At 42.0% G+C, this 13,811-nt stretch overlaps 1 protein-coding gene across 2 annotated transcripts; it reads left to right on the top strand.

The window, feature by feature from the left end:
• The first annotated feature begins 657 nt into the window (after positions 1-657).
• LOC132766518 (lysozyme C-like) lies at positions 658-11,157 on the top strand. 2 transcript variants are annotated; one of them, XM_067465569.1, is made up of 5 exons: positions 658-733; positions 5,679-5,771; positions 8,571-8,729; positions 10,342-10,417; positions 10,978-11,157. In XM_067465569.1, the coding sequence occupies exons 2-5, from the start codon at positions 5,738-5,740 to the stop codon at positions 11,129-11,131; spliced, it is 423 nt and encodes a 140-aa protein (XP_067321670.1). In that variant the 5' UTR covers positions 658-733; positions 5,679-5,737; the 3' UTR covers positions 11,132-11,157. The 2 variants fall into 2 exon arrangements, with proteins under 2 accessions (XP_067321670.1, XP_067321669.1); XM_067465568.1 differs by lacking the exon at positions 658-733 and having other exon boundaries at positions 5,636-5,771.
• The last annotated feature ends 2,654 nt before the right edge of the window (positions 11,158-13,811 follow it).

The raw sequence follows: 13,811 nt of genomic DNA, 5'->3' as shown, positions 1-13,811 counted from the left end.
CATTGGTTGAGGTGCTGGGTTTTAGCCTGCCACTTTTGGACTCTCGCTTGCTGAGGTGTTCCAGCGAGTGTCTCTGTAGATCTTAGAAAACTATTTCTAGATTTAAGTCGTTGACGTGCTGGCTGATACCCAAACAGGGGATGAGCTGGAGATGTCTCTGCCTTGGTCCTTTCACTATTGGCTGCTACTATTGGCTGCTACTTCCCGGCGGATATCAGGTGGTGCAATACCGGCTAAGCAGTGTGGTGTGAGGCACAGACACCCCGTGATAATGCGGCATGTCTCATTAAGAGCCACATCCACTGTTTTAGTGTGGGCATGCGTACTCAGCAGCAGAGTAGCATAGCGCAAGGGCAGATGTCTTCACTGAGTCTGGTTGTGATCCCCAGGTTGTGCCAGTCAGCTTTCGTATGATATTGTTTCTGGCACACACTTTTTGCTTGATGTTCAGGCAGTGCTTCTTGTAGGTAAGAGCACGGTCCAGAGTTACTAATTTGAGAATTACCGCCGCTGTTTGAATATGGGAGGAGATTTTTAGGCTCCCACTCTGAGAGTCATAGGAATGACGGAAGCGGCCGCCAATCAGGACGTGGGTGGGAAAATGGCGCGCGGGAGGAGCTCTCTGAGGCCCCTCCCCCTCTGATAACAGGCTCCCAGCACTAGAGGGGGAGCCCCCCGTGGCGCAGTGGGTTAAACCCTTGTGCCGACAGGACTGAAGATCGACAGGTCGCAGGTTTGAATCCGGGGAGAGCGCGGATGATTACAAATTAAATAATTACGAATATCAGATAGTATAATACCCACATACCACGCATCTCCTTAGATGTCACCATATTTGTGGGGTTTTTAAATGGGCAATGTGTCTGGGGGTGGGTGAGTGGGATGCTTGCCACAGATGCAGGCGAAACGTCAGGAGAGAATGCTACTGGAATGTGGCCATACAGCTCAAAAAAATCAAAGCAGCCCACCTGAGGGAGACTTTGATCTGCTCTGTTCCCTCCGAGCCCTTCCATTGGCGGAACTTAAGCCAATAGCGAGCCTCCTGGAAGAATAAAACGTTCTCTCCCGCCAACGTAACTTCCTTCGTATCTACCCGCGTGCTTACGTCAGAAAATACGTAGCGTTGCCGACACACTGACGTTCGGCTGTGGCGTATAAAAGGACAAGGAAGGCGCGCCTGCGCACTCGCGTTCACAGCTGGGGAAGCTCTGGCGCTGCTCTCGTTGCTGCCTGAGTGCGCATGCGTTGTTTTCCCATTCCATGCCTTTGGATGAGAAGCTAGAGCTCCTTCCAAACAACTGAATAAAATCCCACATTTTCTGCTTTGAACTGGAATATATGGCAGTGTGGACCCCGTTCAAAGCAGATTTTGTGGGATTGTCTGCGTTGATATTCTGGTTTATATGGCTCTGTGGAAGGGCCCTAAATCTCAGTAATGAAAGACAATAGTTGCAGTTTGCACATCCCAGTGACTACTGGATTACAAAATTGTTCTTTAATGCAAAATGGCATTGCTTAGGTGAAGAAGGCAATATGTATTTAAGGCTTATGCACGTGCCTCATGTGGGTGAGAAAAAAATACACGTAAAGAAAACAGTACAAACTTCAATCCCTCACCCATGTTGCAGTTGGACTGATCTTGGAGTGGTTACTGTGTCTCAGCCCTTGGCAGGACTCTGCATGGAAAAACACCCCTTCGGCCCTCCACAATATGAGATCCCATGGGCAGGTGTCACACCTTTACGGGCTCAGAAAAATATGGGCAGGTGAGAATTCTCAGCATAAAGCATGATCCAGATTATCTCAGGGCCCTTCCACACAGCCCTATATCCCAAAATATCAAGGTAGGAAATCCCACAATGTCAGCTTTGAACTGGGTTATCAGAGTCCGCACTCAGATAATGTGGAATTTCCTAACTTGATATTCTGGGATATAGGGCTGTGTGAAAGGGCCTTCAGATGTGTCAAATAGCTATGCTTCATATTGTTCTCAGGTCATAAGGAGACCGATTCTACTGCTAGACCATATTGTCCATACTGATGCGTGCCTTTGTTTTGTTGTACCCAGGCCCTTAGCCAGGATTTTGATTCGGTTGGGGGGGGGGGCTGAGTTTTGTTGGGGGGGGGGGCTGAGTCTGAGTGAAAGAGGGTCTACCCTAGCATTTTAAAGTTAAAACTAACAAGAAATGTGCCTGGATATTTAGATGAAACAAGTTGTGAGTAAAACAAGCAATTTGTTTTTAAAGAAGTCTAATTGAGCCAATAATGTGATGTGGCGGCAAAAAAAGCCAATGGGATTTTGGCCTGCATCAATAGGAGCATAGTGTCTAGATCTAGGGAAGTAATGCTACCCCTCTATTCTGCTTTGGTTAGACCACACCTGGAATATTGTGTCCAATTCTGGGCACCACAATTCAAGAGAGATATTGACAAGCTAGAATGTGTCCAGAGGAGGGCGACTAAAATGATCAAGGGTCTGGAGAACAAGCCCTATGAGGAGCGGCTTAAGGAGCTGGGCATGTTTAGCCTGAAGAAGAGAAGGCTGAGAGGAGATATGATAGCCATGTATAAATATGTGAAAGGAAGCCACAGGGAGGAGGGAGCAAGCTTGTTTACTGCTTACCTGGAGACTAGGACGCGTAACAATGGCTTCAAACTACAAGAGAGGAGATTCCATCTGAACATGAGGAAGAACTTCCTGACTGTGAGAGCCATTCAACAGTGGAACTCTCTGCCCCGGAGTGTGGTGGAGGCTCCTTCTTTGGAAGCTTTTAAACAGAGGCTGGATGGCCACCTGTCAGGAGTGATTTGAATTCAATATTCCTGCTTCTTGGCAGGGGGTTGGACTGGATGGCCCATGAGGTCTCTTCCAACTCTTTGATTCTATGATTCTATTTGAATTTTGTTTTTGTTTTGTTTGGGTTTTTTTGGGGGGGGCAATCTTGAAGTTGCTTACTAGAGTTCAGGGCTAACATCTAACAGCAGAAGCACATAAATCACACCGTTACTCTTCTGAAACATAATGACAGAGATTGCAGTTTATTTATTTTGCAATTTTGTAATTATTATTTCTGAATATGCATCTATATACATAGAGGAACAAATGCCAAGTTTCTATACATATTTAACTTTTTTCAATTTTTCCCCAGAGGCTGGCCTTAAGGCATACCCATATTAGATTACTTTGAGCCATGCCTGTATATTTTTCTGAGCCCGTAGTGTAAAGGTGTGACAGTGACAGCATGAATGAACAAGATGCACCTCACTAAGGACTTCAACACATTTAAATTTTAAAATGCTAAATCAGTATGCAGCCCACATTCTTTTTAAATGGGATGCATACAGGATCCTGACAGGATGCATACTCCCCCCATCACATGAATTTCTTACTGTTTAATCTGGTTTATCTCATCACACCACGGAAGCTTTACTCCTTCCAATGTGTTGTGAAAGTTTCACAGGCGCAGTACCACAATATTTGCAATTCTCACACATGAGCAGTAGAGAGCAGCGGAGAGCTGTTATAGCTATCATTTGGTGCAAACTGATAAATAATGATGACTATTGTCCTGGGTGGATGGATGGCATCCTTGAAGTGACTGGATTGACCTTGAAGGAGCTGGGGGTGGTGACGGCCGACAGGGAGCTCTGGCGTGAGCTGGTCCATGAGGTCACAAAGAGTCAGAAACGACTGAATGAATGAACAACAACAACACTATCACCATTGTATGACCTAGAATATTAACACTCATTTCAGTCATTATCTCTCGCCATACCATATTCCTTTCTGCTCACGCCCTTCTCCTGGGTGGATCAATAAACAGATATAAGATTTCAAATATACCAATGATAGTTTATTACATTTCCCTTCAAACTCAGCAACCAATTGGCACCAACAACAGACAGTGCATCCCAGCAGATCCTAGCCTGCTAAAATCTGGACCCATAGATATTCAGGGCAACAGAAGCCCATTGTTTCAAACTATTGTCACAGTGTTATCAATATTTCTTCCAAATATTTTCACTTTCTATATGCAGAGAATCTAACCATTGGCTATGTTGACTTGGGTTTCAGTTAGCTGAAGCCCAACAACATCTGGAGAACCAAACATTGAAAATGACTGCTTTATCCTGTATAATTTCTGCAATGTAAATCACCTGGAGCATCTCAGATGGAGGGCGATTAATAAGTAATTAAAGATGATGATAATAATGATATAATTGCTGTTATTGTTGTTAGCATTCTGTTAGTTTGCATCCCTACCGTTCTCCATAGAGTCTCAGGGTTCATTGTAGTCTTAAGGACTACAATCTCTTTCCGGCGCATCTCACTCCCAAAAGGTCCACTTCCAGTCTCCCCCACTCCATGCTTCTATCTAGCTATTCAGAACACTAACTAGCATTCTGTATTGTAGTTATGGATTGATAAGCTATTAGTTATTCCTGTTTACAGCAACATTATATAATCACAATTATGGCACTATTGCCATCATCATAAATGCCTCGCACCACTTAACAGCAAGCAACCACACTGAGCTGAATATGAGGTGCAAGAAGGATGATGTTCCCACTAGAAACTATAGCTATGAAAACCAGAAAACCTCATGACAATTCCTCATTGTAGCCTCACTCGCTGGTAAGAAGGGAAATATCATTGTTCTTGCACCCTGTTTGACAGCTGAACAGATTTCCTTCACTTGACACAGCTGCTAGCAGTTCTGGGAAGGGCCAGGGGATTTTCGCCAGAATTCTCTAAGATAGTTACAAATGTGTAACAGATATATACAGCCATGTTTTCCTAATCCCTACATAATCAGTTTAGGAAACACAGAGTCCTCAGTCCTCAGCTTTGAGGCAGCAACTGCTGTAAGCAACAGGGATCTATTTCCCTGTGGATCAAGAAGCACCAGAGTGATGTTTCCACCCTTCTCCCATAAGCAAACACCAATACAAAGTGCTATTGCAATATGGCGCTTGCTTCTGACTGTCACATGAGATCTCTTTCATAGGATCCAATGTAAATATCAGTTGCTTGCTGATCAACAAGGGAAAGGACTCTTGTCATTCGCAGCAGCAGCAGCTGGTTTTAACTGAGGATGGGGGTCTGGCTGAGGGACAGTCCTTGAACGAATAAATAAGGTGGTTACTTAACTGAATGGATAATATAAAACCATGGCTGTTTAGTTTACACATATGTAGTGAAGTACGAAGTGTAGGCTATTTGGTGACATCTCCCTAGGTCTTCTTAATAATTAGAAATCAACATGCTTTTTTGCCTATTGCTCTTTCTGCACATGTGAATTCTAGGAGTCCATTCACTTTGGTAACTAATATCTGATACAAAATAATAAATGAAGTTTGATTTTTTTTGTGATTTCATCAGTGTGTAGTTGTTACCTCTCCTTGCTCCCTTTTTTCCTCTTCTCCCAGTTCTTATTACTTTTTTCTTTAAAGTTCCTTGTAAAAACGGCTGAGAGCCCTTGGAGAATTGACACTCCACTTGTACAGTGACAAGCCAACTTCTAAGGTTTAGTACTAGTTCCAGAGTGAATGGGCAGCCTACAGCCCAGAGCCATGGGCTATAAAGCCCTGGAGTTAGTCTGGAGAACACAGTGATCTGCAGAGACAAGCAGCAATGAAGGCATTTCATCTTGTCCTATTTGTCCTGCTTCTAATAGGAAATGCAGCTAGGAAGTTTGAATTATGTGAATTGTATTATAAACTGAGAGCCCTTGGAATGGATGGTTTTCGCGGCATCGAAGTAAAAAAATGTAAGTTCTGATTGTTGAGTGCACAAAACCCTTTGTGTTCTTATTAATACTTTAAATCTAACTTTCACTTAGGGCAGTGTTTCTCAACCTGGGGATCAGGATCCCTGGGGGGGGGGGTCACGAGGGGGTGTCAGAGCGGTTTCCAGAGATCATCAGAAAATACAGTGTTTTCTGTTGGTCATGGGGGTTCTGTGTGGGAAGTTTGGCCCAATTCTTTCATTGGTGGGGTTCAAAATGGTGAACTATAAATCCCAGCAACTACAACTCCCAAATGTCAAGTCTGTTTTCCCCAAATTCCACCAGAGTTCACATTTGGGCATATTGAGTATTTGTGCCAAGTTTGGTCCAGATCCATCATTGTTTGAGTCCACCATGCTCTCTGGATGTAGGTGAACAACAACTCCAAAACTCAAGGTCAATGCCCACCAAACCCTTCCAGTATTTTCTGTTGGTCATGGGAGTTCTCTGTGCTAAGTTTGGTTCAATTCCATCCTCGGTGGAGTTCAGAATGCTCGTTGATTATAGGTTAACTATAAATCCCGTAACTACAACTCCCAAATGACAAAATCAATCCCCCCCAACGCCACCAGTATTCAAATTTGGGCGTATTGGACATTTGTGCCAAATTTGGTCCAGTGCATGAAAATACATCTTGCATATCAGATATTTACATTACGATTCATAACAGTAGCAAAATTACAGTTATAAAGTAGCAACAAAAATAATTTTATGGTTGGGGGTCACTGCAACATGAGGAACTGTATTAAGGGGTTGTGGTACTAGGAAGGCTGAGAAACACTGATTTAGGGTGTATTGAAAGGGGATTCTTCTGTGTCTATTTTCTGGATTGTGTATGTGTGATGTCGTTGTTATATGCATTCCAGTGAACTTTGAATACAATACAATACAATACAATACAATACAATACAATACAATACAGTATTATATACACAGAGATACACACATAAAACATAGATACAGAAAACATGTCAGAAAATGTTCAACATCTACCATAACAAAAACAAAATATATTTTATAGTTGACATTATGCCCGTAGAAAGCCAGGTGGCTTTGATTCTTGTACTAGCATTCAGAGTTTGAATGCCTGCTCAACCCTGGAAACCCACAAGGTGAGCTCAGACAAATCACAAGCTCAGAGAAAGGTAATGTCAAACTTCCTCTAAATACATCTTTTAAAAAAAGTTTCTAACAGGTTTGCCTTGGGGTCACCATAAGCTGGAAATGACTCAATGGTACACAACAACAAGATTTTTCCAAACTTTGTTTATTTTACAGAGGAAAAAATAGAACCTAGAATCATTAGTACTACAGGGCACAACAGTGACCTGTATTGCATTTATATTTATATTTACACAAGCAAAAAAAAAAAAAAACCCTCAGCTTGCCATGAATGGAAGGCTGTCTGTCTTCATAATGCACGGCTACTTCCAGAGAGTATCCAGTGGGGTTTTTTTTTTTTTTAGCTTTGAACAGGTTTTACCCGATTTCAGACAGGGAATACTCCAAAGTTTGCTAGAAATTCCAGGGTATTCTGCAACTTTGGCTGCATCTACACTGCCATATAAAGCGTTCTGAATCTGCATTTATATGATCAGTGAAGAGTCTATCATGCATTGAATGGCAATCTATGAGTCCACTGACCATATAATGTAGCTTCAGGCTGTCTTATATGACAGTGTAGATTAGGCCACAGCAGCAGTCTGAACAATGAAACTGCATCTGAAGCTCATTCTACACTGCTATATAATCCAGATAATCAACACAGATAATCCGCATTATTTGCCTTCTACACTGCCATATAATCCAGTTCAAAGCAGAAAATCTGGATTTTATATGGCAGTGTAGAAGGGGCCTGAATCAGACTAATCTGTCCAGATGGGACACTAGCACCATTTACCTGCACTCATCAGCAACCAGAACATCTCCCCTTTGTGTGGTTGCTTGGGTGTTTCTGACGATGTCAGAATGGTGCATCCGCATAATCAGAAAGATAGAGTGGGAGATTACTACCCTTTTCTTTCCTGATCATGGGGCGCCCCTTTCTCATGTCAACAGAGATCTCGATGATGGCCAAAAGCTCCATGGAGGTGGCCCAGAGGAGGCAATACACATGCCACCCCAGATCCAGGGGGTGTTCTGGAGAACATTTATATGGGCTAAACTGTCTTGTGTAGATGAACCCTCTGATTAAAAAAATATTGAGAAACATGGAGTAGTATTTACAGCATCACCCCCCCCCCCCAAACCACCACCACCACCAATTTGACAGAAATAGTAGGCTCTGCGCTCCAATCAGTACAGAATGGCTCTCTTTCATCTTATGTAGTTATGATAGGGGCAATCATTTCATAATGTTGTCCATCATGAATGCAGAACTAGATAAGTCAATGTGGATAACTGTTCTGTATTTGTGATCATTTGGTCACCATTGTGACATTATTGCCATGATTGAAACCTCCCTTCCAGCATTGGTTTATTGGGCATCACTGCATGAGAAGGAAGTGACCAGAGGAATGACATTTACATCTGGTTTGGGAAAAGTCAGACCAGCAGAGGTTATCTTGTTAAACATTTTGCAAAGCCACCAGAGAAAAGATTGAATTGAACATCAAAACTGGGAATAATTATGTCAGAGGATGGGGTTAAAACTTGGGGTTGAGATCTAAATGATTTAAAGAAAACATGTCACTTTCCTCATGTCTTTGTTTTGGAACTGATTCTTAGAAAAGGAAATCGATTTCCATTTCCAATTTTCATAGTTCTCTGCTTCTCCACCAGTGGTCTGCTTGTCCCAGTTCCCAGCTGAAGGTAACACTCGGCACTATGCTGTTGATCACCGTAATATTCCTTACTATGGAATATTCCAATTGAGTGGCCACGAATGGTGTGATAATGGAAGGCATACTACACAGAACAAATGCAACACTAGTTGTAACAGTAAGTAACTTCGTTGTTGCACCTTTGCCTTCTGACACTTAGGGAAAATGGGAGAGGGGCCAAAGTTTTAAATTCCATCCACACAGGTTATCGGATTGTGATCACCAATACTAATAACGATGCAAAGTCTGAGTTGTCCTTTCTCAGGTAGTATAGAAACATTTTGTAATTGTTGAAAAGCCTTCCTAGCTCTTATTTATTTTTGTTTTATAGTTATCAGTTTTCAGGCTCAGGCTCAATGACAGGGTACAGAACAGACCTAAAGGACGTTATCACATGAGACAGCCAGACCATCACATTTGGTGCTGGTCCTTATCACAGCATTCAACTGTGCTCATACCTTGATAAGCTGGATCTGGCCACGGAGTTCCATGCCTAGTTACATCTCATATGGATTACTGCAATGCACTCTACTTGGGGATGCCTTTGAAGGTGGCTCAGAAATTGCAACTAGTGCAAAGATTGGTAGCCAGACTTCTGACCAGAGCAAGTTATAGGGAGCATACCTATTACAACAGTTCCACTGGCTGCTTATAAGTTTCTGGTCCCGATTCAAAGTGCATGATATTACCTACAAATCCCTATACGGTTTGGGTTCAGCCTATTTATGAGACTGCATCTCCCCCTATGAACCGGTGCGGGCTCCAAGATGTGCCAAGGAGGTCCTCCTCTCAGTCCCACCTCCATCACAAGCGTGGTTCGATGGGGGCAAGGGAGAGGCCCATCTTGATAGTGCCTCCCCCCCACCCACAGCTCTGGAACACCTTTCCCAGGGAGATCAGGCAGGCCCCACAATTCAAACCTTTCAGAGAGAACGGAAGACTTGGCTTTTCAAACAGGCCTTCGATAATCATTAATACAACTGCCAATAATTGAAGGACCTAAATTGGTTGAAGTTTTTACCCTGATGTTGATACTTTAGTCTGATGCTCTAATTTGATTTATGACAGGGATGTCCATACTGGTTTGTATACTATGGTTTTAAACTATTAACTTTTAATCTTTGACTATGTTTATTACTTATTTTATTTTGCTTTGGCATGTTTTATGTTAAATTTCAATTGTGATGTTTTACTTTAATTTATTTTGGTGCACATTTGTATTGTTTTGGCCACATATTTTATGCTGCTCTTGTTTGTACTATTTGTCTTGTAGGCCATCTTGTGTCCCTCTGGGGAGATGGGGCAGGCTACAAATAAAACAGCAGCAGTAGTAGTATTAATAGTTGTTGTTGTTAGATATCCATTTCCACATGCATCATTTGATTTCTCATCCAGTCACATTATAATATCTGCTTCCAGAGACTTCTGCTATTAATGTTCTCATTTTCTCTTATTTTAGCTTTTGATTGATATAAAAATAACTGACTTTTGAGACAGATTAGTGTTGTGTTTAAAGTAGGAAGCCTCAAGTTTTGAGTGACAGGCATTTGGCATACATACAAACTCAACAGTAAGGAACCAAACTTTGCTTGGAATTAGACATATACATGTGTACATTTCTATGTCTAATCAAACTGCTTTCTTCAACATCACTCGACCACATTATAGTTACTTTCTGACTTTTCCTTTTCACCAGGATCTAACCTGTCTTCATTCATTCTCCTTCTCAGATTTCCTTGATGATAATATCAGGGATGATGTCCAGTGCCTTAAGAAAGTTCTCACAGAGTATAGAATAAATCATTGGTGAGTGGCAAAAGCTTCACTACACTTAAACATTAATAACTCAGACTACTGAATAAAAGTGGAAATTAGTTGATGCCAGGATCCATGCCCTTGCTACGAGAGTGATACAAGAAATGTGTTCAAAAACCACCCACGATGCATTATACCAGTTTTTCCCCCAGAATTTTGTTGGCTGACCTTGAATTCATCATATATAATGCATTGCTCAGAACTAGATTCAGGCCTTTCTCATATGAAAAAGAATGAGACAAGAAGATAGGTATGAGTGAGATTTTGAGTTTTTCTTGAGAGTGGGATATCTCAGTATTTGAATATTTTTAATGTGTGAGAGAGTAAAACTGGCCATTCTCTTTCTGTTTATTTTTTAAAAAATCAGGATTTCCCAGAAGTTGCAAAATCTGAATACAAGTGCAGCTATGATATGATTGTACATGTGATATCAGGAAGAATCATTTTACATATCTTTTTAGCGAATCTGCTCATCTATGAAAGCATGTTAAGTAACCAATGTTGGAATGGACCGTCTGATTTCTTTTTGTTTGTTTCCTCTGTGCCTTTAGGAGACACTACAAGAACAATTGCAACCTGAACACCCTCAGGATATATAATTTAAAATGTGCTTTTTTCTTCGAAAATGATAAGTGGTATAAAAATCTAGTACGGGATGAACCCAGGAAACCCCTTAAAATACATATCCATTTTCCTAGCACTTAGCAAGTTATTGGTTCATGTAAAAATTATTCCAGAAGATAATAAATGTAGATTAGTCGTTTCATGCCAGTTTACCTTTCTTGCTTTATCAAACTGAATAATTCATTATATAAATGACTAGTTACTCGTTCACTATGGCACACACATTTCCCAAGAACAAAGTTTCTGTTATTTGTAGTATTTTGATACTAAATTCATTTTCATCTATCAAAAACCTAATTTACATTGTCTGAACCAATTTAAACTGCAATTTCCCATCATAAGCATTGCATAATACTTTTGACACATCTCCTTTTTTTTCCTTTTGGCAGCATATAAAGTTATTTTCTATATTCCTCCTTTTTTTTCCTTCCCCCCCTGTTTTTTTATTTTATTTATTTACTAGCTTGGGTATCCAGTGTTGCCCAGGTTATTTTTTAAAGTCATTTTTTTATTTTACAAATGCATAATGTTGTGGGTGAACTACAACTCACCAGGTTAACCCCCTGAAACTCCATCAGTAGTTAAAGTTTGAAATGTTGGGCAAGTTTCCGCTAAATGCATCATTGATGGGGTTCAGTGTGATCTCTGGCTACAGGATAAACTACAGCTCCCACCATGTGAGTCAGTCCCTTCCAATCCCTCCAGTAGGTTCAGTTGGTCACACGGGTTCTGTGTGCCAAGTTTGGTCCAGATCCATCATCGGTGGTGGTCACAGTGTCTCTGGATGTAAATGAGCTACAACTTCCAGAAATGAAGGTCAGTCTCCCGCACCCCAAACCCCTCCACTATTTTCAGTTGGTCATGGTAGTTCTGTGTACCAAGTTAGGTGTCCTGTTTTGCCTCAGATGCAACCTTACAAGGGTTAAAGCAACAAAATAAAGCTTAACCTCAGAAAAATGAGAATAATGTAACAAACAGCAGCAAAGGAACAGAAAGAAAATCCCAAAAGCAAAGCAAAAGTCTTACATCAGACATGAAACAAGTTTTTGCAAAAAGTCTTTGTGAGGCACTTCACAGATGCTGGAGCTGCAAGCAAGGAAACCAGAGCATAGAAACATTGAGTAGAACGGTTGCTTCCAGCATTGATTACTTGCTTTACTGCTGATTTATAGCCCTCAGCTCCTAGTACAGGTGTTCCTAGGGCGAGGCCTGATTGCTCAGCATCCTTGCAGCCATTCTAGCTGACCTTCTCCTTTCTTTCACCTTTCAGAGTTCCTGAAACATAGGAACTGGCAATATGTTTTCCTCACTCTTGTTTTCCTCCTCAACACTTGGCCCCAAATTCCCAACTCTTACATTTTCAGCCTCCTGTTCTACCTCCTCCTCCTCCTCCTCCTCAGAAGAGGAGTACACAACATTAGGTCCAGGGCCATCATTGTTGGGGTCCAGAATGCTCTCTGAAGGTGAACTATAAATCCCAGTATCTACAAATTCTATAAATCCAGGTGAATTCCCCCCAAACCTCTCCAGTATTTCTCATTGGCCATGGGGGTTCTATGTGTCAAGTGTAGTCCAGGTCCATTGTTAGTGGAGTCACAGTGCTCTGACTTGATGTAGGGTGAACTGCAACTTCCACCATGTGGAATCAATCCCCCAAACTCCTCCAGTATGTTTAATTGCTGATTAGTTTTGCTCTGTTCGTTTTGAAGACAGAGTTGAAAAGAGTAGGAAAGGGTTAAGGGAGAGGCAGTGGGCGGGATCATGCAAATTCCACACCTATGCAGAGAGTAAGAAATACTGGGTTGTCTGTGGTGGAGGAAACATGTAAAATCTAGGATGATATGTTCACTGAATGAAAGCATAATCCCACCATTCATCTTTTCAGACTCCCATTGTCTTCAGCATTCCATTGCTACACACCCAAGGGGGACACAACCCCCTGGAGACCTCTCAGCCCCAGAGACCACCTTCTTTGGCTCATTGGAAGCCCCAAGGCTTCCTCGCCCAGCTAAGAGGGGATCCCCGGCACTCTATGTGGGGCTGCCTTTGAAAACTGCCTGGAAGCTTCAACTAGTCCAATGGTCGGCAGCCAGGTTGCTCTCCAGAGCGACGTACAGGGAACATACAATTCTTTTGTTACGCCAACTCCAGTGGCTGCCGATCAGCTTCTGAGCACAATTCAAAGTGCTGTGTTTAACCTTTAAAGCTCTAAATGGTTCTGGCCCAGACTACCTGTCTGAACGTATCTCTTGCCACAAACCATCACGAAGTTTAAGATCTTCAGGAGAGGCCCTGCTCTCGATCCCACCACTATCGCAAATGTGGTTGATGGAGATGAGAGATAGGGCCTTCTCATCAGTGCCCCCCCCCCCCCGCCGCCTATGGAACGCCCTCCCTAGAGATATCAGATTGGCCACCTCCCTCTTGTCTTTTAGAAGGAAAATCAAGACCTGGTTATGGGACCAAGCATTTGATCAGTGAGCAACAAGTGGAAGAAGGAACACAACTTATGGCAATGAATTGGCCCGGACTGGTTTTTGGATTTTGAATTAATGGATGTGTCTTAATTAATTGTTTTAATTGTTGTTTTAATATTTTTAATATTTTGATTGTACTGTGGTTGTTTTTATGATGCTAGCATCGTATGATGCTTTTGTTAGGCTGCCCTGGGTCCCCCTTTGGGGGGAGAAGGGCGGGGTATAAAAATAGGAAATAAATAAATACATAAATAAATAATATCACCGCTGCCTCCACCAATTAG

Source organism: Anolis sagrei, chromosome 2, assembly GCF_037176765.1.
Source record: "Anolis sagrei isolate rAnoSag1 chromosome 2, rAnoSag1.mat, whole genome shotgun sequence".
NCBI classification, from domain to species: Eukaryota; Metazoa; Chordata; class Lepidosauria; order Squamata; family Dactyloidae; genus Anolis; species Anolis sagrei.
Note: the sequence above shows the minus strand (reverse complement) of the source record. Positions and strands in the feature narration are given on the sequence as shown.

What these genes read in the sequence shown, in the direction of transcription:
- LOC132766518 (XM_067465568.1), top strand. Translation starts at nt 5,636, where the DNA reads ATGAAGGCATTTCATCTTGTCCTATTTGTCCTGCTTCTAATAGGAAAT. An exon ending in CGGCATCGAAGTAAAAAAAT is followed by an intron (nt 5,772 to 8,570) that starts GTAAGTTCTGAT and finishes CTTCTCCACCAG; the next exon opens with TGGTCTGCTTGTCCCAGTTC. An exon ending in ATGCAACACTAGTTGTAACA is followed by an intron (nt 8,730 to 10,341) that starts GTAAGTAACTTC and finishes TCTCCTTCTCAG; the next exon opens with ATTTCCTTGATGATAATATC.